Source organism: Falco cherrug, chromosome 6, assembly GCF_023634085.1.
Source record: "Falco cherrug isolate bFalChe1 chromosome 6, bFalChe1.pri, whole genome shotgun sequence".
In the NCBI taxonomy this organism is placed as follows: domain Eukaryota; kingdom Metazoa; phylum Chordata; class Aves; order Falconiformes; family Falconidae; genus Falco; species Falco cherrug.
In genome coordinates, this window is record NC_073702.1 from 38,832,881 (window position 1) to 38,856,303 (window position 23,423).

At 41.6% G+C, this 23,423-nt stretch overlaps 1 protein-coding gene across 1 annotated transcript in view; it reads left to right on the forward strand.

Moving 5' to 3' along the window:
- RPS6KA2 (ribosomal protein S6 kinase A2) overlaps window positions 1-23,423 on the forward strand; it is a 321,408-nt gene that overhangs the window by 360 nt on the left and 297,625 nt on the right. Inside the window, exon 2 of the mRNA XM_055714505.1 lies at window positions 3,048-3,092. Coding sequence (XP_055570480.1) covers window positions 3,048-3,092 — 45 coding nt within the window. The remainder of the gene's footprint in view (window positions 1-3,047; window positions 3,093-23,423) is intronic.

Genomic DNA, 23,423 nt, shown 5'->3' on the forward strand with positions numbered 1-23,423 from the left:
CGCTCGCTGCTGCGGGCCAGGGCAGAGCCCGGGCTCGGAAACCTGTTGCCCCGCAGCGGAGCGGTCTGGCGGGGAACGGGGCTGCCCCGCAGCGGAGCCCGGCGGGTGCGGCTGCCTCCCGCCCGCTCCCGCCCCGAGCTCCGCTCGGAGCCGCGCTCCGGGCTCGGCGTCCGAGCCCCGCTCCCGGGATTTGGGGCGGCTGGGAGGGAGGGAGCGCCTGAAACGGATGGAAACCGCCGAGCAGGCTGCGTGGGGCTTGGGCTCGCATCCAGACACGGTGCGGTGGCTGGGCTGGGGCCGGGGCAGGTCCGCGGTGCTCGCTCCCGCTGTGAGTCCTGAGCTTCCCTGGGGCGCTTTCAGTACCAGCGCGAAATCGGTCAGATCCTCGCCCGCCCGTTAGGCACAGGACTGTGCTTTCAGGATCATGCTGGAAACGCAACACTGTGTTAACTAACCGGCTGCTGTGTTACGTGCTCACGATTTGCCTTGTAGAGTTTTCATTGCCTGCAATTTAAGATTGCCTTGTGTCAAGGAAAGTGTTCCCCTTTTGTGCGGCTGAGCAGATTCCTAAGTATCTGTGGCTCTCCAGTAGTGTAATAAAACCAAAGTATTTCAGGTCAACTGTTTCCAGCACAGGATATGTGTTTGTACCAGGTAATAGAAACAGACGAGTGAAACTTGTGAGGTGGAAAGGTTTTGTGTTTATTTCATAACACCCCGTCCCCCGGGGTGCTCTTTGATATGGGTGCTGTAACAGTGGGTTGAGAAGAGGGGTGGGGGGAGTGCAGCCTATCCAGCCAGGTTACAGGGAACACAAAATACTTCTCTCTAAAGAGGAGGCGCTGAACTGTGGAAAGGGTTTCATGCAGAATGTTAGCTTACATGTTTAAACCATACAACAGAAATGATACTGGAATGTATTATACCAGTGTGGCTTATTCTGGAGTCCCTAGGTTAAGAACAAGTATGAGGGGCTTGCAGCGGTTTAAATCATGTAATTCACTTCCGAGTGCTGCTGCTTGCTCCACTTCATGTGATGCAAGGCATCAGAGTGCTAGCAAACAGGTTGTATCTGGGAAACGGCGTGTTGCTCCCATCTTTGGTTTTAGATGACAGCTGCCACCTTGTGAAGTTACTTTCCTAATGAGAAGACTTGTAGAACTATAGTTATGGCAAAGTTTTCTGCCAAATATCACAAAAATTACGCTTTTTCTCCTCCCCTCCAAGTCTGCCTTTCCGCTGACCACAGTACTCAAACAAGCATGTACATGCGTGTTCTCTTCCTTCCTCCTGATCTTCCTCCTAAAAGCAGTTTGTGTATGTGTCTGGTATTTTTTTTTCTGCCCCAGACAGAAAACACTTCAGTTAACGACCAGATTGTCTTTTCTGCTGCCAACTTCTGGGGAAAAACTTCCCTAGATCATAGGGTAAGATCCTGCACTAAGGCCCAATGTCCGTTGCTTGGGACAGTAGCTTTCTATTGTTGCCTGTTTTGTTGGTAGAGGATCTTCAGACCTTTCTTCCAGAAGGAACTGCGTGGCTTTCCTTACAGAGTGTAACTGCCCCATTGCAATGCTACTTGGGTGGGTTTTGGTGGGGTTGCTTGTGTATTTCTTGCTGTAAAGAATGCCATAGCTGTGAGCTACGCTGTTCTGTTGCTTTTGCTGAGGTTTCACTCACAACAGCTTAGGTTGTTAAGGAATTACAGGCATAAACTTTTCAAATGAGACCAACAGATAAAGCACCATCCATTTGCTCTATTTATTGCTATCTCTAAGCACATCAAAGATGTTATAGCTTATAACCCTTTTAATTCATGCTGTAGATAAAACTAAAATACTGTTTGCTCAAATCTAGTTAAGGTGTATAGAAATTAGTTTTGTCTCTTGTGGGCTATTGTCTATGAAGACCAGTTGTCTTTTCAAACAGTAATGGCATTTACTCTGTAATGAGCAGAAAGCAGCCTAAACACTAATGATTGGACTGACTCGAGGGAGTTGTCACAGGCTCTGAATCTGTGTGGGATAAAATGTTTTCATGATTGTCTGCAAGTTGTTCTTTTTCACGGAAGCTTTTCACAGTTAGTAGACAAGGAGGGAGACTATTTTATTTTTCTGTGCATATGGACCTCTTTTGGCTCCCCTTCCCTAATGCCAAAAAACCTTTTAAAATAGAGGAATTTATGAGTGCCTGTGCATGACTCAGGTGAATGACTTGCAGATATTAAAGACAGCATTTATAGTAAATCAATCGCTTGATAAGGAAGAGTGCATTGAGGGCATGTTTTGTATTATATTTTTATAAAGGAAGATTGGAGCAAAATCCTGCTGCTTTTGCCTATTGACTCAGGAGGTCATTAACTGTGTCTGACAAGTAAGCAAGAAAATTGGGATATTTGCTGGGTCTAGAATTTCTTTGTGGGTTGGCCAAGTTATTGATCCCTCTCAAGCTGGATGGAATGGGTGGTGTGTTACAGCCTTGGGAATATTTTCCTGAGGAAAGGCTGCGTGATCAAGCTCTAAATGATTTTACTACTTGTTTTCCATAGGGTTCCTCCCTTGATAGATTTCAGCTGAGCACTCATTAAATGACAACATTTAAATGGGAGTTGCGTGTTTAAAATATTTGGTCCTATGTATGCACATATTCTCTCTTCTTAGCAAGAGATACTGTTTGAGTTCTCTCGTTAAGCTTACTCATTAATAATTCTGTTCAGTTCTTCATTCATTCCTGTGCGATTTCTGACAAATGTGTTTTTTGGCTATGCATCAGCAATTTCAATAGTGCTAGTGTTCTCTTGCTTTCTCTTATACCTCTTAGAATTTTATATATCTTGGAGAAAGCAGGTCCTCATGGATTCAAAGGTTAATTTACCCAAGTGTGAAGAATCAAATATGCCTGCTACAGTAGTATAAACTTGGAGTGACTTAACTGACTAAAAGTAAACTGACTGTATTTTGTGCTAGAACTTGGCTTAGAATTGTGTCTCTCAATAACATATTTAAAAGACTTTTTTTTTTTTTTTTTTCCTTCTGTCTGTTTGCTAGCCTGTGGCAGAAGATGCTGCCCCGGATGAAGAACCTGTAAAAGAGGTAAATCTGTTAATTTCCAGATCACACAAATGTTAGGATATTATTATAATGTAATCTTCTGTCTTTTTGGAAACGTCTCTGGTACTTCTTCTCCCCATGCTTCTAGCCCTGAAGATGCAAAATGCGCCCATTACTTGGTCTCCTATTACAAGGTCAAGTGAAAAAAAAGAATAGACTTGTTCAACTAGAGGTTAGGAATTTTAGTTGTGCTCTTTCCAAGAAAACACAAAAATTCACGAGACCTATGGATTTCCTGCAGAGATGATCTTTGTAATGACCTCAAGGAGTAGCTGTCATAATAACAATGCTTGTGGATTATGTCTGATGAGTCAATTCCCAAACACTGTTAAACTGAATTAATTGATGATTGTCCGCTAGGCTGGCTCTTAGAGCATGACAGAGCTAACTCTTTCCTTCAAGTTCATCTGTTGTTTGTATTATTGTGAGAATCAAAGAAGACAAAAAACCCCAAAACAATCCAAACTTACAGGAAAAACACAAGTCTTGCTTCAAAGTGTTTAAATGTCAAATAGAAGAGGTAGGAGGTGATATGAAGATATAAACCAGGTGAGAAGAAATCAGCCTTCACTATTACGGTGAGCTGGGGGCAGAGCTTGACTGTAAAACTGGCTGTTGTTGGTCCCAGATGTTATTACAAGGTGCTGCTGGCTTGTATAAACTGAGATGTGCTTGAAAGACCATTAGGTATCTCCTGATCTCAAAACATCAAGGAGTCTGAATCCCTTCAGGTTTGAAGGGAGGCTGCAAAAAGACTTGTCTAAATAGCCACCTCTGAATATGTTAAGCTTCCTAGTATATCTCAGACTCCTTGAAATGTCAATCTTACCTTTGTGATGTTTGGTTTTAAGTGCAAGGGTATGTTTTTGTCACTTCCTGCCATGTTAAAGGAATAGTTTTAACACCTCATAAGGATAGAAAGGAGGAAGAAGTCTTCGTTTTGAGCTCTGTAAAATGGATGCAACTTCCAAATGTAATTTTTTTTCTCTCCCTTTCCATTTCTTAGAAAGGGAGCATTTGAATTAATCTTCAAAAAGCTTGGGGCTGAAATTAAGTGCAGGTAACTGGACTCATCACATGATCTTTGAGGATATTGCTGAAGAATAAATTTCTGGCTTGTGGGTTAGGTTTTTCAGAGGATGTCTTTGTGTGTGTGTGTGTGAATATAGCCTTAATTTCCTAAATCAATTTAAACCTAGATTAGGGCTTCATCTTAGAATTCTATGTTTTAAAACTGGCAGAAAACAAATTGCTCGTAATGACTACTTATATAGAAACCTGTCCTGTGTTCTCTCATTTTCTGATGTGTTTACTGCTGTATTACAATTTGCAATTTGATATCAGTAATTGCTTTTACCTTTCTGTGTGTCTACTGCCTCAGCAAGGCAATCGCAATGTCTGTATGCGAAGTGGCAGGATGTACTTATGTCTGATTGAAAAACATGCCGCACTTTTGCATTACAAAACACGTACGCAGTGACCACTAACAAATTACAATGAAATATCACTGTCCAATGTTGAAGTACCCTACCCCTTCACTCCACTTTTCTCCATGTGCCTTCATTACACAGTGCTGCAGAAAAATACAATAAGAAAAACTGGGATTGTTTTTCACCCTTACACTGCTGCTGTCGTGTGATTTCAGCCCTTGACTGTCTTAGTCTGTAAGCCTGTTCTATTTCTGTGAAGCTTGCATCCTACTGTAGGGATGTTGTAGGAAAGAAGAGTCTATTGTTCTGGTGACTTTCTTACTGGTGGCTGTACTGTGCCCAAGCCTAAAGCCTTTTTAATTTTTCTTTTAGGAAACATTAAAGCATGACTTAGTGAGTGAATTTAAATGATGTAATACAATGGATCACATTTGCTTAAAGGTTGTTCTTGTAAATAACCTGCTTCAGGCTATGCTGGTTTCTTGTTCTTTCTCCTATCCTGTGTATAGCATGGAGAAATGAGATGGTGACAAAATGCGTTATAAAAGCTGCACTACTTTTTCTGATGTCTGATTTTGCTGTTCTTTAAATGTCTTGGGGGTATAAATTAATGATTTTGTTGGATACAGCAAGCATTTTGGAGGCACATCTTGGTCAGTGTGTCAGCTCTACTTTAGAATTGTCAGCTAGATGACTCAGGGTTGCTATCATCAGGGTGTTCCCATAGGATGTTCTCCCAAAGCCATGGACTCTGCTTGTCCTGTGACAAAGGCAAGCAGGTTAGCTGATGGGAATCTCTTTGAGAAAACTTCCTGCAGTAGTTCTTGAGCGATGCATTTTTTTCCTGTAAGGAGATTCTTTTTGCTGCACTAACGTTTTTTGATAGTTTGACCACCTGTGTTCATTAGAGGCCCAAACATACTTAAACAAGGATGATGTGCCTTGTGGTCTGGTCTTGGTCAAAGTTAAGCATTGATATTCTATCTAAATCCTTCTTGAAGGTGCAGTTGGTATCAAAATTCTCTGTCACATCTTCCTAAAATAGTGAGCATGTACAATACAGTTCAAGGCACTTTGAAATCAAAGCATTCAAAAGCTAGATTGTTAACAGTGCTTTGAGCTGTTTTACTCTTTCAGTGGAATTTGTATGCTGTAACTGAAAGCTTGTGTGTGGCTCTTGGGACAGTAGAGGAGAGATGCAGTGGAAATGCTGATAGCCAACCAGAAGCAGAACTGGGTAAATCCTCTTAAGTTTTGCTCTATGAGAATTGCATGGCAAAACAGAAAATAGCAGGACTTGGGCTTACTGTTAACTCTTGTACAAAGTTTCTGAAGATGCATGTAACTTCTGCTGGTACTGTGTGCTCTTGTGCAAATGTGAATAATAAAATTGGAGGGAGCAAAGGTGGATGTCCTGTGTGCAGTCTTACCGTAAGCATGCATTGCAGGCACTACCACTGTTTATAGAGGGTATGGATTTATTAGATCCTTAATGAAAAATCAGGCTTTTATAACTAATGGTGGTAATAGCTAATGTGATACTGTTGAACAGTCAGTGATGAAGGCACAAAATCTCCACAGCAGAAAAAATTTTACATTGCTTGCTGTATAGCTACTGTTATCAAGGCAATGATAAATATTGACAGTATCATAGAAAGCTGATGAAGGCATCTCTGGAGATCCTGTAGTTCAACCCTCACTGCCTGGCTCAAAGCAGGGTCAGCCACAGGAAGGTGCTTGGGACTGCATCCAGTTGGGCCTTGAATGGACTCCACAACCTTCCTGGGCAGCCTGTTCCAGTGTGTGATAACCCTAAGAGCAAAAATGTTTTCTCATGTTTAAATATAACTTCTTGTGTCTTTGGCTTGTGTCCACTGCCTCTTGTTACTTCACTGGATACTGCTAAGAGCCTGGCTCCATCATCTTTACTTCCTACCTTCAGGTATTTATACACCTTGGTGAGATCCACCCTCCATTCTTTCCACGCCCCCTGCATTGTCTTCTCCTGGGGAAAACAGTTCCAGCTTTCTGAGGCTTCCCTTTTAGATCAGATCCTCTTATCCCTTAATTTTTGCAGTGATCCACCTTCACTGGACTTGCTCTAGTATGTTCATGTCTTTTGTGAACTGGGAAGCCCAGAATAGGACACTACTCCAGATGTCTTAGCAGTGCTGAGTTGAAGGGAAGGATCACCTCCCTTGACTTGTTGGCAACAGCTTTTCTTAATGCAGCCCAGGGTGTCGTCAACTTTCTTTGCCAGAAGGGTGCATTGCTGGCTCATGTTCAACTTGTTCCCCAGGACCCCCAGGTCCTTTTCTGCAAAGATGGCTTCTAGCTGTGTGGCCCTCAGCCTGTAGGAATCCATAGGGTTATTCTTCCCCAGGGATAGGACCTTGAATTTCCCTCTGCTGAACTTCAGGATGATGCTGTTGGCAACTTTTTTCCAGTCAGCAAAGGTCCCTCTGGACAGCAGCACAACTGTCTGGTCTATAAGCTACTCCTCCCCATTTTGTAAAATCTAGACTTGCAGAGTGTGTGCTCTGTCTGGTCATCCAAGTCATTAATGAAGGTGTTAAACAATATTGGACCCAGTAGTGAGTGCTGCTGTATGCCTTTAGTGACGGGCCTACAGCTGGACTTTGCACTGATCACAACCCAGAGTACAGCAGTTCAGTATTGGATCCACCTCACTGTCCACTTATCCAGTCAATATTTAATCCCTCAGTCCAAGATGATATGGGGAACAATGTCAAGAGCGTTAAGATCGACACTCACTGTTCTGTCCTCATCCACCAAAACAGTAGTCTCTTCATAGAAGGCTGCCACATTTCCTCTTCACAAATCTATGGTGGCTATTCCAGATAATTTCCTTGTCATTTATATGTTTGGGAATTCTTTTCAGAGTGATTTGTTTTACCTTTCCAGGGATTGAGATGAGGCTGACTGGCTTGCAGTTCCCTGGATCACCCTTCTTGAAGATGGAAACTATATTTTGCTTCCTTCCCCCTCTCACAAGGCTCTCCTAATTTCTGTGAGTCTTCAGATACTGAGAGTGGCCTCACAGTGGCATCTGCCAGCTCCCTCAGCGCTCACGGATATATCTCATTTGGTCCCACAGATTTTATTTTTTGTATGTCCAGTTTGTTTAAATGTTCCCTAACCTCATCCTTTTCCACAAGTCTTTCCCATCTGTCTCAGGGGCTTGGGATTCCCAAAGGCCTGGCATTACCAGTAAAGACCAAGGGCAAAGAAGGCGCTGGGTACTTTGGCTTTCTTTGTACCCTTTGTCATCATCCCCCTTTTCTCCACTCTGCAGCAGGACCAAAAGTATTCCTTTTGCTGCTGATATACCTGTAGCAGCCCTTCCTGTTGCCCTCCCTGTCCCTCTGCAGATCCAACTGCAGATGGGCTTTGGCTTTCCTGATACCATTACTACACGCTTGGATAGCATCTGTATTCTTCCTCATCGCCTCTCTGTGGTTTCTCCTCTCATTTTCATGTCTGAGTTTTGTCAGAGGCTCCCTGTTCACCCATGCAGGCCTTCTGCTGCCTTTGTATGATAGCCTGTTGGTCAAGGCAGCTGAACCCTGAGCGTGGAGAAGAAGGTGATCCTTGAAAATTAATCAACTCTCCTGGACCCCTCTTCCTTCCAGGGTCATCTTCCATGGGATTTATCCAAACAAGTGCCTGAAGGTGACAAAGTCTGTGTGGCTGAAGTTCAGGGGTGTGATCCTGTTTTTTGCTTTCTTTTCTCTCAGAATCTTGAGCTCCTCCTCATGGTAACTGCAAGCAAGACTGCCTTTGAACTTCACAATCTTGACCTGTTCTTCCTTGTTTGTAAGGATCAGGTCCAGCAGGACAACTTCCCTCATCAGCTCCTTGATTACCAGTGTCACAAAGCACACTCATCAATACAGAAATTCCCTGGATTACTTCTGTGCTTTCAGAAGATCCCATGGTGGATGAAGTGAATCTTCTGAGAATCAGGGCCTGCGCACATAAGGCTTCTTCCAGTTATCTGAAGAAGGCCTCTACTTCTTACTGGTCAGGTTGTCCGTAGTAGGTACCTGCTACAGTACCAAGGCACATCTGTGCTGGTGTGATGCTGAACTGCCAGCATCAGCCTCCCTTTCAAAGGTGTTAGAGCAATAGTCAACTGCAGAGACAATGGGGAACAATTCCAGACTGGAATTGTCACTAGGATTATCTCAAAACAGCCTAACCAGGGTATACATACTAGAATTGCTGGTATATCACTTCATTTCTCTGTCAAAAAAAAAAAAAGTCATCTAACTTAAAGCAGGTCAGAACATTCTGGTTTGCCAATCAAAAAGTTGCTTTTGTTGCAGAATTGGAGGTGTGGTGGTTGGTTTTATTTATTTTTTTCAGTAGTATCTGGTGCACTTTCCCTTGTCTCCCACCTGAATTTATCAAAGGTCTCAACACCTGGTATGGACTGTTCAATCCATTATAAAACTAAATGCATGTTGTGAATGACTTTTAGTAGCAATCATGAATACATAGCAAAGTTAAAACTATCTACATCTTGGTGGTAAAGCTTGCAGGTCACCAGTTAGTATGTATATTGAGGGTCTATAGAACCGAACAACTGAGTGTCTCTGCTGCCTCATTAGTTGTGAGTTTGGCTGTCAGGAGTGATCACAGAGCACAAGCTTTTCCTGGTACAGGAGGTTATTAAAAAGAATGACTGAAGCTTCTTGGTTATTTGGATCTGTGTATGTGGTTTTATACGTATACACACACAAAGAAGTCTGTTCCTATGACCCAAGCGCTTTTTTAAAAGGTACAGCCTGTCCTTTCAGGGAAAAACAAATAGGAAGCTGATCACCAAATAAGCGGTAAGGCACAGTGCAGAGAAGTATAACTATATAACAGGATATGAAAACTCTTCATGACGGAAGCCTAGTTCAGTTTGCTAGATGATAGCAAAATATTTACTTAACATGCTGATTTTTTTCTTCCTCTATAAAAAAACCCCAACAATCTGAATAAAAAAAAAATAAAAAGTTGATAGTCATGAAAAGTTTTCTTATCAAGCAATGTGTTATCACAGTAACTAAGTAACTGTGATTCCAGATATGCTATACTCATCTTTAAAGCGGCGATGCATACAAGCATTTCAAGGTAGACTTTTTTTTTCTTTAGATGGAAGTAGATACTGAGTGAGCTCAATTTGCAGCCTGACTACCTGAAAATGATGACCTTGCATAGATCCTTACAAAATTACACGGGTGATGTATTTAAGAAACGACTTACGGGTAGGTGTTTTCTCCTTCCTGAAGCTCTTCTTTGAGAATGTTATGTAGGTAGTACAAGCTGTTTTACCTTAAGTAAACATGTGAAGTTTCTTTATAAAATCTGAAGTACTTGGCCCTTATGAAGGATTTGGTAGGTAATAACTTTTGTAAATTGTTTTTTTGTACATTTGGGGAGTTAATCCATAGTGTAGACTTCTAACACTTAGACAAATTGTAGTTATTTACTTTTTTGAATGAAATTGATCAGGTAACCAAGAGAGTATTGGCTTCTGTTTAATTTCATGCAAAATGGCATATATGAAGTGTTTTCTTGACAGAGGTGAAGGGTTATTCCACCACTGACTTTGTGTGAATAAAACATGAGAGGGGACAGCTGGGGTCACAGAATGAATGAATTGTCTCCTCCTGTCGCACCTCGGAGCCTGTGTTCAGAATCCCAGCAGTGGAGGGAAGCTGACAGGACAACAGCTGCGCTACTGTCTTTGAAAGAGAATTTTGTTACCTCTGAATCCTTATAAATTGACTTCTTGTTGTGGCTGTTCTCGTCAACTGAGTTTGGACAGACATAGGGGGGATACTGGGATAAAAAGGAGAAAATCCAATTTATTTTCTTTACTTTGATCTCTTTCTTTCTCTTCCACTTTGTACAACTTGTCCAGCAAATAAACATAAACTTCATGTTTTGGACAAGGTATTGTGTAGAAGAAGTTATTGCACAAACTGAAAGAATTGTGACATTTGAATGGGATATCAAACTTTGGTTTGTAGCTATTTTTATTGCACAGCCTCTGCTACTTTTTTATGCTACTTTTTTGTATTGCTCTTGCTGCTTTGAGACAGCATGCTGTTGTGGCTCAGATGCATCAGAGACAGGATGATATTTAAAGAAAAATCAACTTCAGAAAATGTCTGTGAACCTTGTGCAGGGTTTCTTAACCCCTCTGGCTTTCTGCAGCCATTGCAAAGATGCTGATGACCTATGGTGAGTGGCAGCCTGCACTGAAACTACTCTCCCCATGGCCAAAAGGTGACAGAACATGTTTTTCAGAAACCTTGGTCTTCAAGAACCAAAAAATAACTCTGGCTCTATATCTATTGGACTCTAAGTGAGGAGGTGATACGTTTTTAGCTGATAGAGAAGGTAGCTGACAATTACAACTGGTGGCAGAGCTTTCCTTACCAGAGAGAACAGCTGATGCTTGCTCCCACTGAAATGTGACTCTCGCACGTGTTGGCCGTGACCTTCTTGAACCTTTATTGAATCAGGACTTTGCTGTGGCAGTGATCTCACTTCTGTTCCTGTTGCTCCAAGAAGTACTGACACAGTGAGGTGCTGCATCCTGCAGAGTTTGGGGACAATGTGTGAGGGGTGGGTGTGGTGTTGTGGATTTTTTTGTAAGCTTGCAATGTTCATCTGTAGAACACCTAACCAACCAGGTTTTTTTCCTAAGTAAATACCCAAACAGCCAGCTTCGATTTACTCAGGGTAGACACTTGGATGCATAGTAATATATATGTTCAGAAGCTTTTGAAATAAACTTTGCAGACTCAACTGTAGCAGTTGCTACTTAAGCAAATGTCATGCTGAAATGGGAAAAAATCTGACAAAGTATATGCAAGATGTAAAACAAGTCACAGAATTGAGCTGCTTGATTTTGAACGAGGGTTGTTATTTAAGACAAATAAGTTCATTTGTGGAAAACTCTTTCCTTGTGAAAATTGACTTATTCCATAATGGCAGTCAGTGCCCAAGGGAGTGTGCTGGCTATGAGCAATTTGTGTCATCAGGAGAGATGAGTCACTTGGCTGTCCCTAGAAGCAAGAATAAATTGTTTCTGTGATGAGTATTGTGCCTCCTAGAGAGCTGTATCTTTTAAAGTGGAAACAAACTACATCATATGCATAGGTGGTTACACCTTTAGGGTGCGAAAACCCATTTTTTCCCCTCCTTCATTACAATGAGCTGAAAGTCAATTGTTTTCCATCTTTCTCCCTAGCTTACTCTAGTTTTCATGCTCACTCTGAGGTTTGTTCTTTCCCAAGAATGTAGGGGGTTTGTGTTGAAATAAGAATTCTTCCTTTGAATACGCTTCTCTCCTTTCCTGCTGCTTTCAAGGTTTATGCATAGCTTTCTCCAAAGAATAAGTGATGTGATAAAGAAGCAAGACAAGCACTGCTGCTGTTCTGGAAGAGAAAGCCTTCCTTTGACTGCTTTTTTCCAAAGATTTGATGGGCAAAATCAGAAGGTAGCTCTACCATCTGTGACTTCAAAAAAAAAAAAAAACCACCCTCAAATTAATATGGTTAGACAAAGAATAATTATCATGTTGTCATTGTAGATGTCAAGAATTAATTTTCTTTTCCAAAGTAGTTATGTGCTTCAGAGTGCAATTTATTTTATCCAAGACCTGACTGTTTTTCCTTGTTGACTAGAAAGGGAGCTTTGGGTAATTTGGGTAATAAACTAGTCTGGCTGCATTTGAGCAAATGAGTCAAGCCCAGAACTTCTGCAAGTTTATAGGATACCTGATCAGTACACGTGCATGTTTATTACACTTAGGGTTTCACACAAATTATGTTGAAATTTACAGTGGTGTGTAAAATGTGTGGTGTGTAGGTTTTGTTATTGTTCTGGCTGCTCTAAATATAATTTGGGAGTCCAGGAAGGCCAGCTACCTCTCAAACACCTGAAAGCTTAAAAATTAGCAGATATTTTGTTTCACTTGGTCAGTTATTTCTGACAGGTGGCCAGAAAAATAATGTTGTATAAATGACTTAAAGATAAAGGACTGCATCAACATCAGGAGAGTGTGGGGCTGAATAGAAAGATCTGATGTCTAGGATTGCAGGTGGGTTTTTGTACAGTATTGCCTATGTGAAGCTAATAGCAAGTTCCCGGCTGTTCAAAACTTTGATCCAGCATCTATGCAGAATTTCTTGCATATCTAAGTCACTTGAAGTGTAGGGATCATAATCAAATGTTTTGTAATTATATGAAGTTCAAACCTTAAGTCTTAACATTTTTTTTCTGGATATGAGTGAGTGGCTTAGGAAATGACAAATTCTGACCTTGTTTAGACTAGTCTCATTAAAAGTGGGCTTGGATTTCCTGATTGCTATTTTTGTCTTTATTTCATAGCTTTCTCCCCTCTTTTAATTGGTATGTTTGTGTGAAGTCAGTGATTACTAGGTTTGTTTAGCCCAGCCTAGGGTTCTTTCTGTTGGCAAACATAAAGATAAGGGGAGGTGATATTGTATGAACTCACTCTAGGTTAGAATGAATTTTGTAGTTAAAATGTAATGATTATAAGATACATGACATCCCCTGTGTATTGTGTCTGCCACCATCTTGTGAGGCTGTGGACATCCTGTTATCTGTCGGCATCCTAAGCTAAAACACACCCAAGGAGGAAAGACAGATAGCAAGAGCTGATTGAAACTGGTAACTCACCCAACTCAGCATGTTCTGGCAAAAGGTGAAAAGTACACCTTGAGGAAGACCTATGGCCTTCCTCCCAAAGACCACTGCTCACATCCCGAGGACCCCTGCCCACAATTCTTGGAAGAATTTGCACAAGCACAAAAGACTGATAAGCTAATTAACATACGAAGCGAGATTAGGCGGGTTTAGGTAATGACTATGTATAGGCATTAATTGAATAGTCATTGTTTTATGGTATAAATATAAGATAGTTAGTTACTTTAGACATGCACGTTAGGCGGAAAGATCCCCCGTGCATCCAGCGCTGCCAATAAAGGATACTTAGTCACTAAGAAGTTTTGACTTCGTTCTTTAAATCAGAGGGAAAGCATAGTGTGACTAATTGGTAATCACATGTATGATAGATGATTGAAGTACAGTCTATCCCTTTCCTTGATGTCTTGTGTTATTTATGGTGTCCTGGGTTTTAAGTGTGGTGTTTAAGCATATTTATTCATATATTCAGGCGCTAGCCTGATCCTTTTGTACATTGTAGTAACCACAGTTCTCGCCTCCAGTAACTGGGAACTGGGGGTTTCTTAACATTTACCAATCTGAAACTTTCTACCTTGGTCCATTTCTCAATTTTCCACTGTGGTGAGAAGGTAATACTAATATATGTAGTAATACCCCTTATGTTATGGAAGAAAATCTTGCAAACAGAACAATGAGCGATACAGTACAGATATGAAAAATAATATACTTTCGCACATGAGACTGTTATTTGAGGGGATTGCTTCCTGGTATGTGCTAATAAGGATGCATGTCTAATTTACATAATCCCCTGTGTTTTCCTGCAAGAAGTCTTTTATTATGGTAAACAGTCTTGAGAGAGACTACTTGTATACATTATGGCAGCTTTTAACACAATTTGCTTGATTAATCCCTTTTTTAGGGGACTAAAGGTTGTGAGTCGCCCTTCTCTAAGGAATTAAACTGCAAAAGTGGTGTCTTATGTCAGTGAACCTTCTCTGAGCGTCCGTCATCAGAAAACTGGTTCTGACTTACACAGGAGAAGTGTGCCTGAGTCTCCACATTGCATAGCGTGCCTGAGGGCTGCGTTATGGACTATAGCACTGGTAGCTAAAGGTGCAGAGCACACCCTGCCTGAAGTGCTGCAGCTGTGGTCTCAAAAGCTACTCTGAGTGCTCTGCCCAGCTGAGTATGGAAGGAATGGTAAGGGGCAGGAGATAGATATAGAGATATATATATACACACACATGCTTATTTATGCTTTTAGCTAAAAAAGATGGTTTTGAAGTGCTTGGTCTCTCCATCTTCTTTCAAGTCATTTTGGGAGGCTCCTTAGAAGTAAAAGGAGGAGGAGGGTTAACATCTGTTCCCAAAATCAAAGCTAGAGCAAGGTGATGATTAGCATTCCCAGGCCTCCTAACTCCAGCATTCCTGACTGCACCTGACAAAATGGGCCTCAGAGGTGAAGTCTGTCTAAAGCCTGTCCTGCAGCAGCACCGCAGAGGTTGTGAAGGTGGGGATGATGGAGTCCATCCAGAGGGAAGTTTCCCTAGGGCAGCCTCCTTTGGTCTGTCCTGCTTGTCAGCAGTAGCCTTGGTCCCTTGTCCCTGTGGGTGCCAAGCAAGGTCAGAGCTCCATCCCAGCAGGGGTGGTGTGCTAGCTAGGTTGATTCACATAGAAGGGTGCTTGAAGGTTCCTTCTCAAGCAACCATCTAGGTTCTCCACAGATGCTGAAATGATCTCCTGCACTGTTAGCAACCAAATACTTGGAGAAGATCATGCCAAATCTGAATAGCTAGGCCTGATATGTGTAATGCTTTGAACTCCTGGGGGGAAAACTGCAGGAGTACCAGTTCCCTTTAAATTTGATGGGCTTGCTGTAGTCCTGAACTGGATGCACAGAGCACATCTAACTCTGAGAATGAAGTCCAAAGATCTGTCAGGGTAGGAGAATATGGTGTGTGTCTGGGATTACTTCTGTGTCTAATTACATTATAATCTTGAACTTCCTGATGTCAGTTTTCCTAATCTGGCATATGGTTTCCTCACACTTGTGTGGGGAAGGTGACCCCGAAACTCCACAACGTGCCTCTAGTTTCACAGAGAGAGGTTTCTTCTTCTGGAAATGGTGTACAAGAAGCAATCTTGTTGCAGATATTGACACATTTCTGTGGGTGACTGCAGGAGCAGAGACATGGACTCAACCACATATCAATATGATCCTAGTTGAAGTCACTTAAGTTTCTGCAAATTGATATACAATGTTAATATTCATACACACATCACACCTTAATTCTATTGGTTACACACACTGTTCACATGCTGCTGTATAGATACTAATTGGTTAAAAGCATACAAGTGGTTAGTCCCATCATTAAAATTGTTGACATTCTTGTGGTCATCAGTTCCCAGCTCAGCTCTTCTGCCTGCTTAACTGCCAAAGATTCTGTTTTCTTCGTTCCAGGTGTCTTTCTCACACAACTGTGTGGCCTTGCTGAGCATAAAACTTTTAATCACATGAAGCTGCTAAAGCAAGAGTGACTTTTGATAGGCCAGGTGTCCCTTTTCTTCCAAATACATTGCCACAGGTGACAATCTTCAGTGAATGAGAGATTAATATAGGTTAGAGATCTGAATAGTGGTGTCAGTTTGCAGTGTATAGTTAGGTTGCCTCTGTAAAGAGCAAAGTGATCAAATCCTTTAAACATCTGAATCCCATAACGAACAAAAACTGAAGCAGTCAAGCACAATGCCAAATAAATGTGACTTGATATCCAGAACTGATGCATCTCATGCAAAATCTTACTGTGGATGTAAAAGTGAATGAAAAGATGTGACAAGGTGACAGCCTTTCTCTTACTGGTTTGAATTGGGCTTGTTTTAAGGTTGCATCAAGTTTTACTATCTCATAGGTCAGTACTGATAACTGTGCTGAAGAGTTTGTCATCATTTGGATTTGTGGTGTGGGAATAGCTGAAGGACTAATGTAATCTTCTACAGAGCAGGTGTGGGCATCTGAAGCTTGAGGCGTGTTATAAGCGATAACAATTAAAACAATTTTATTTTGGGTTCAATCAATTGAGGTTGAGAAACAATAAGCAAAAACAGCTCTGGGTGCGCGGAGAACTCAACTAGTTCCACCACACACGCACCCGAGTCCTAAAAGCAGCGTCTTTTATGCCCAGATCTTGACCAATCTCCTCTCGCCGGATGTTTGTCCTGCCCTTTCCCCACTGGGCCGTCAGGGTACACCTTCTCCTCCTATTGGCTCTCCTTTGGCGCGCTTTTTCAAATCTCAAGGTCTTTGTCTCCTTCGGTGGGCCTTCTTCTCTGGTATGGTTTTGCTTTCCTTATCTCCTTTGGGGGCTTTTCCAGGCAGTGGTTGCCTCAGGGGAAGGGGAAGCCATCACATTGTCTTAAAGGAGAACCACACGCGCCCACTCACCACAACTGCGATACAGGTCCCAGATTTACACAGGGTACAACAATTACACTTATCACAGTACATTCTATTTTTTATATGAATCATGACTGCGTTTATCACAAAGTGCATTAGTGGGACAGGTCTTGAAAGTCAGTATAGCCTGTGTCAAAAGTGTGTCAGTTCTGACTTACATGTTTAAGGCTAGTGGTCTTTGGCTGGGGGTTGCCAGTAACTGCATCTGCCAGGATGTTTCATAATGATTTCAAGTTGACAAAGGAAGCAACTCCAAGCGTGCCTGTGGATGATCTGATCCATTGCTTTAATGGGGACATTAATCTTCTGTTATCTTTGTTCTGCAGGACGTAGGCCCTCAGCTGTACAACTTTGTGCTGGTTGAAATGACAGTGGTGGACCCTGACTCTGTGCAATGGTCATGTTTGTGGCATGTGTTTTGAGAGAGAAGGAGAGAAGCCTTGGCTCTGGAGGTTGTCATCCAGTAGCTAAAAAAATTCCTAGTCTCTAGAGTAAACAAAGCTGCTGCCTATGCTGTGGTGTCAGGGAAAGAGGGTTGTAATTACATCTTTCATCTCCATGGAGAAGAAATAGGAACAATGTAAGAAATGTTAGTGCCCTACACTAACAGGTATGAATATTGCCTTTACAGTGTCAACCTTGTAACCTGAGTGTCAGTTCAAGCAGTGAGTGGAGGTATTTCAGATTGCATCTTCTGATGTTTGATAGTGTCCCTGAACTCAGGCCCGTCCTTGTTAATGTGAAAAGCGGGTCATCCTGCAGATCAGCACAATGATGGTAAAGAGGATACCCAAACAGCATTGCCTGCATGGGGGAACTTATTTCATTGTAAACTACTCTAGGCATTACAAACTCTGAGAGTGCAAAGGACTGTACTTCACTTCTGTTTCCTTGCAACAAACTAGTGGTGCATATGGTTTTTTTCTTTACTTACCGTTGCTCTCAAATTTTCCAGGATGTGATGGGAAGTGGTTTGTAGCTTAGCATGTTATGGATGTTCTGTGGATCCCTCTAAACCAAACATCTGTTGCATGTTTTTTTTCTGTGGTCTTGTGGGACCTCAGATGTTAGAGGTCTATTCTCTTTTTTTCTTATTTACTTCAGCTGACCATCACCAGTAGCGGGAACGAGCAACCCATGAACAACAGGGTAATGTACGTATTTGCACAATATTTTCTTATTTTAGCACCAGCACTATGTTGTGCAGGCTTCTTTTGCTAGTAGTTTATCTCCATGTTGCATCTTAAGGTATTTTCTTGAAGCTCAGAATATTGTAGCATCTTACATTATGTAAAAGAAGGCCACAAATAACAGTATTTATGGTAACCCCTGAGTAAATGCAGTGATGTGTACAATGATGACACAAAAATCATGGTGATAACATTACCACTGCTTCTTCTAAGTAGTCTTTGGCCTTGATGTGCCATCCTTTCTTGGAGATAGCTTTGTAGAAGACACTAAAGGGAGAGCAGGAGATTATTGCAGTGTCATTTGATAACATACTGAGTCATAGAAGAAGGCTTGATGGCAATACTTCTGCTAGCGCTGGTCAGTGTAGCATCTGTGCTTCAAGAGTACAGTAGTTCTTGGGGTTTTTACCTTGTTTCCTATCCACAGTATACTTGCTTGTGAAGCAGGATGTTTCCTCCTGGATTCCTCCTGTAGTAATTAATTGCTCAGCTCCAGGAGTAAGCAGTTAAGTTTGTGTTGCTTTGAGTTTGCTTCTGTGATCTAGCTTCCGTGAGTCATTCTCGTGCTTGCCAACTGGAGTTAGTGTGAGTCTTAATTAAATGTGTAAAACATTTTGAACTTACTGAGTCATTTTCCTGAAATATGGTTTGTCGTGCTGCTTGTAGCTGGCAGACTTGCACACCTTTTTGGTTCACAGAGCCAGCTTTGAATAAATAATTGGCTTTGGGTGGGGGGTGGGCGGGATATTTGGTGTACATACTGTCAGCCTTGAAGTAACTGTGTAAAGAGTATCTAATTAGTATTTTTTAAATGCCCAAGATTAATGAGTGTATACTTAATGTGCAAATGAAAAAAACAGGTTCTTTTGTTTGCTTCATGCTCATCATAGTATTTGAAAACCCTGGAGGTTTTTATATCTAGGTGAAGCTTATGCAATACTACTGATGAAGAACCTAGGCAGAATTGAGCTGCTGTCCCTGGAATCATGCACCTTCCCTGGATTTGAAACAGGAAATTTATCCTTATTTCATACAGGCAAGCAGGAATTCTCATGCACATCAGGAGATCAGCCTCTAACATTGTGACTCCTGGATCTTCAGTTTGTTTTCTCTAACACTTTAGTTCTGCAATAAACTCTTTTGTAAATGTAGCTGTAAGAACCTGAATATATTAAGCTCTAACTGTGACAAAGAATAGAAAGCTAGCTAGAATGAATTGGAAGAAAAGAAATTAGAAGTTCAGCTTCTATGTAGGATAACTGTTTATCTCTTAACTTGCTGATGATTCACTGTTGTGACTGATTAGATCAGTAGGAAATTATTCTTCTTTATTCTTGTTCCTACAGATTTTACCAGGTTCTACTAGTTTTTCTTTTAACAGTTCTCTTAAAGCAGCCTAACTTGCCTTATCGGCTTTGGGAGAAAATTTGACCAAGTTTCTCTAAAAAACCTAAAATACGTATTTAGTTCTAAATCTTGTAGACCAGCAACACTGGAGGGACCCAAGTTTTTCATCCTAACTTTTCTAGTAGTATAGATGCTAATAAAGTAATTGTACACTGGGCTGTGATTACAGGTACAGAGTGGGTTGGCATGGCAACCCATTGCTTCTCTTGCTTGTGAAACGTTTTATCACTGCAGCAGAGTTCACTTTTGGGAATAACTAGAGCTACAGAAAGTGCTTGCTACATGTTTGGAATGATGATTTCATCAGTTTGCCGGGTTTGGTGCTGGGACTGTGGTGGTTTTTGCAAGTTAGTGTAAAGGGATAGGCACAGGATGTTTTCCTGGGGATTAGCTGACCCTTAACTCTCACCACTGGTGGCTGGAGTTGAAGATCTAGCTATGGCAGAATGAGTTGAAGTAGGCTTCAAAACCAGAAATGCCTTCCTTGTTTCTGCTATGCTTTTTTTTTTTTCCTTTGTGACCTATATATGGTACGTGCTTTCTAAATATTCCTACGTAATGGTCTTTGTGTTTCCTTCAAGGTATTACAGCTACTTCATTGTATTTACAATAGTATCTTTGTGACTTTTTAAAGCACATTGCAAGCATGCTTATGGAGAAGTGTACAAAATGGATGTTACTGTCTGGTGGCTTAAACAACTGTGAGTATCAGTGCACACTTGTGAGCCTTCTTTCCATCTGGCTTTGCTTATGACTCTGTTATGAATGTGAGGTAAAAGTGCTTCTGGACTAGTTAAGGTAACACTTTCTTTGCTGTGGATATTGAGCGAGAAAGCTTATTTCCTTATGTCAGTCTATAGAGCCTCCTCTTATTAATTTATGTTTTATTCCTGGCCTAGTAATCTTTGCCCTTGCTGAAGGTCTTAGCCTTCAGCTTTATTGATAGAAATCCAGCTCTACGCTTATTTCAGACTGTCCAGCAAGAGAAGTATGCATGCAGACCAAATGTTTCCAGTGTGTTCACACAGGCTAATTTGAGCAGAGCTTCTGATCCTTCCTATTGAGCAGAAGTGCAATATCTCAGCTGTACAGATGGGATGAGATCAGTCCCAGGCCCTAGGAGAGAAATGGACCATTAACTGCTTTTCCTGGCTTGCTCTTCCTGCCTCTTTTCATTCTTTAACTAATGTAGATGCATCCTGCATGAACAGTTGGAAAAGCATCTTTCTATGAGATCCAGCAGTTCATATCCATGGCTGCCAGCTGGGGGAAGCGCTTTGTAACACCATAAGCGCTATACAAAGCAGATTCTGACCCTCGGGAGAAGCTGCATAGGACTGCTTTCCCTAGATGTCTGTATATAATAGCTTGTTCCGTTTCAAAAACGAAATCTAAGGTTAATCAAAGTGTTCCTTTCATAGGAATAAATGAGGTTCTGGAGGATGGGGAGCACCTGCAAATACTGTTCACTTGGTTGCAGCAGAGAATACAGGTGCTGGATGCCTCCTCTGTGGCAGCTGCTGGGTGAATAATACCTGAATTTCTGTCTGCAGCTGACGGGGAGCTTTGGTTTTGCCTGTCTTTCACAGGGGACAGAGAAACCCTCTGAAATTCTGTGCTACTGTTGATTTGCTGCCAGATCATCTGGAGGTGTCTTGGAAAAAGAGGTGTAGCTCTTCTCGCACTGTTTCTCTTAGCTCTCCTTTCTCCTGCAATGTGCAAACACTGCTCTTCATCACTTGACTTTAGAGTCCCTAACTTGCATTGCTAAAACTCTTTCATCTCTCTGTAAAAGTAAAGGAGAATTAAGATCATGTAATGGAATACTGCTAATTTTTTTTTCTGTTGGGCTTTTCATAGCCAAACAAGTGAAATGTTTTCAGAAAGTATAATTAAAACAGGAGTTTCACCTGATCTCATGACTCCAGTTTCAAGAAGATTTGAAACTATGGAAGACTTGCTTGTGGGGATTGGGAGTGTATAGCTTTTTGTACAGAAGCCTCCTTGCTTATGGTCTCATCAACAGCAAAACCCTTCAGCCTTTCAGTATCTTCTGCCTGCGGAATGTTTCTGAGGCTGAATAGCTGACTTTCTAATGAAGCCCATGACTGAAGACTGTATGTGTGCTGCAGATTATTAGGGGAGATATATTGCCATCCCCCCTATGAAGAAAAGAGGCCTGCCTCAGGGCCCAAGGTTTTACATGTAAATTTGAAAAACAGTAAGGGTTGGTTTGTTTTGGTTTTTTTGATCTGGTGGGAAAAGTATTGTCCTTAGGGTAGAATTCAAGAGTTAGGCATGCTGTTTATGGAGAGTCAGATAACTGCAGATCCAGGCATCCAAATCTGTCTGTATGTTGCATATGGCAAGTTATTGTAACCAAAAATTTCTCCAAGACTGAAATGAACAATTCTATTGTTTTTCTTTGTTTCTGAAACATTTTGTTTTTATATATGGTAACATAAACAGTATACTAAATCTGTTGGAAGTGGAAGTAAAAGAGCTTTCCCTGACTTCTCCAATTAGTACAAGAAAACTGGATATGGGAGTCCAGGATCAGCTTTCCTCACTGCTTGAAGACATGGAAAGGGAATCACTCACCTGGGGACTGAGTTTCTTGCAGGTGTGGAGTGCTTTTTGCTGCCGGGATGCAGTTCAGCATGTGTGAATTAACACAAATGTTCAGAGACTGAAGGAATGGTACCAGCTGTATATAAAGATGTTTTGATGCATACACTTAAGTATTTTTTTTCCCTCTGATCTTCTGACTAATTTGAAGAATAAGGCTGAAGCAGCTTCAACATAAAAGCAGCCTAAACCTTAGAGGCTTGGGTGCTCATAGGAGAAACTGGATCGGAATTATTTTCATCATGGGTTGCTGTGACATAATACAGAATTTCACAGGGCTACCAGACTTAGTGTTGTGATAGGTAGGAGTGACTTTTGCTTAAGCAAAGCAGAGATTTAATTTTGATTTTTGAGTATTAGCCTGATGAGCTGGATTCAGACATGTTCTTAGGCCAATGAGCAATTTAACATAACCTGACACCTAGAAACATCCATAGGCAAAGGGGCCAGCTGAAACAAAGTCTGTTGGGTACCTCTGCCTGTGGTACGGGAAGCGATGCCTCTCCTGTCCTGTGTCAATACCAGTCATTAACTTCTTATGTGATTTTTTTTTTGGGGGTGGGGTGGGGGGTAGGGTGTGTGTGTGGAGCAGATATACATAATACATACCTTCTGTCTTTTATTTGAATACCTGACACTTTTATAAAACATACACCAAAATACTTTCGGATAACATGATGTACTCTTCTTACAAGGTGCTGCTGTCTAGCTGGTTGTGATCTTTCTTCAGCTGTGGGACAGAAAGGTTCAGTACCAGGAGTAGATAAGGGGTGGCAGCATGACTTTAAGCTAATGACTCTGTACTCGGTGTTCAAAGACCCTAACCCATGCTACTTCAGATATATTGCTATATTTTCTTGAAATAGCTAGGCTGAAGCTAGCAAATAAACAGCAGCCACATCTTCTAAGTGCAGTGTGGACATGCTTGCAGCCAGTTGCCATGGGGACAAAGATAAATCTCATTTTAAAGAATTGAGCTGAAAACTCCCATATGCCAAGGCTGCATGACCTGTAAGTAAGCAATTATGCAGCAGTTTCCTCTTAAGGATGCTGAGGTTGAGAGAGTTGATTAATCCCTAGCTTGTTCCTAGGGAAGCAACATTTACTATCACACTGATAGTACATCCCCAGTAGTAACTTTTGAATACTATGGCCATCTTCAGTCAGACTTGAAGGGGGGGGGGGGGGGGGCACTTAGACCTCTGTTCTCTAAGGTTTTGTGAAAATTGACAGATGAATAGAGGTGAGAGACTCAAAGCAGTGCCCTTACCAAGGGAAGGAGAAGCAGAACTGTACTTGGCTACAAGCCAGCACTTGTTCAATGAGATAAGCAGGTGAGGAAAACTGTAGGCAACATCCCTGTCCAAAAAGGCAAGAGGAAGAAAGGGATCTGAGGTACCGTAGCCATGACTCTGTTGAGAAACAGGCTCTGTTAATTCTGCTACTTGAAGAAGAGCTTTACTTTTCC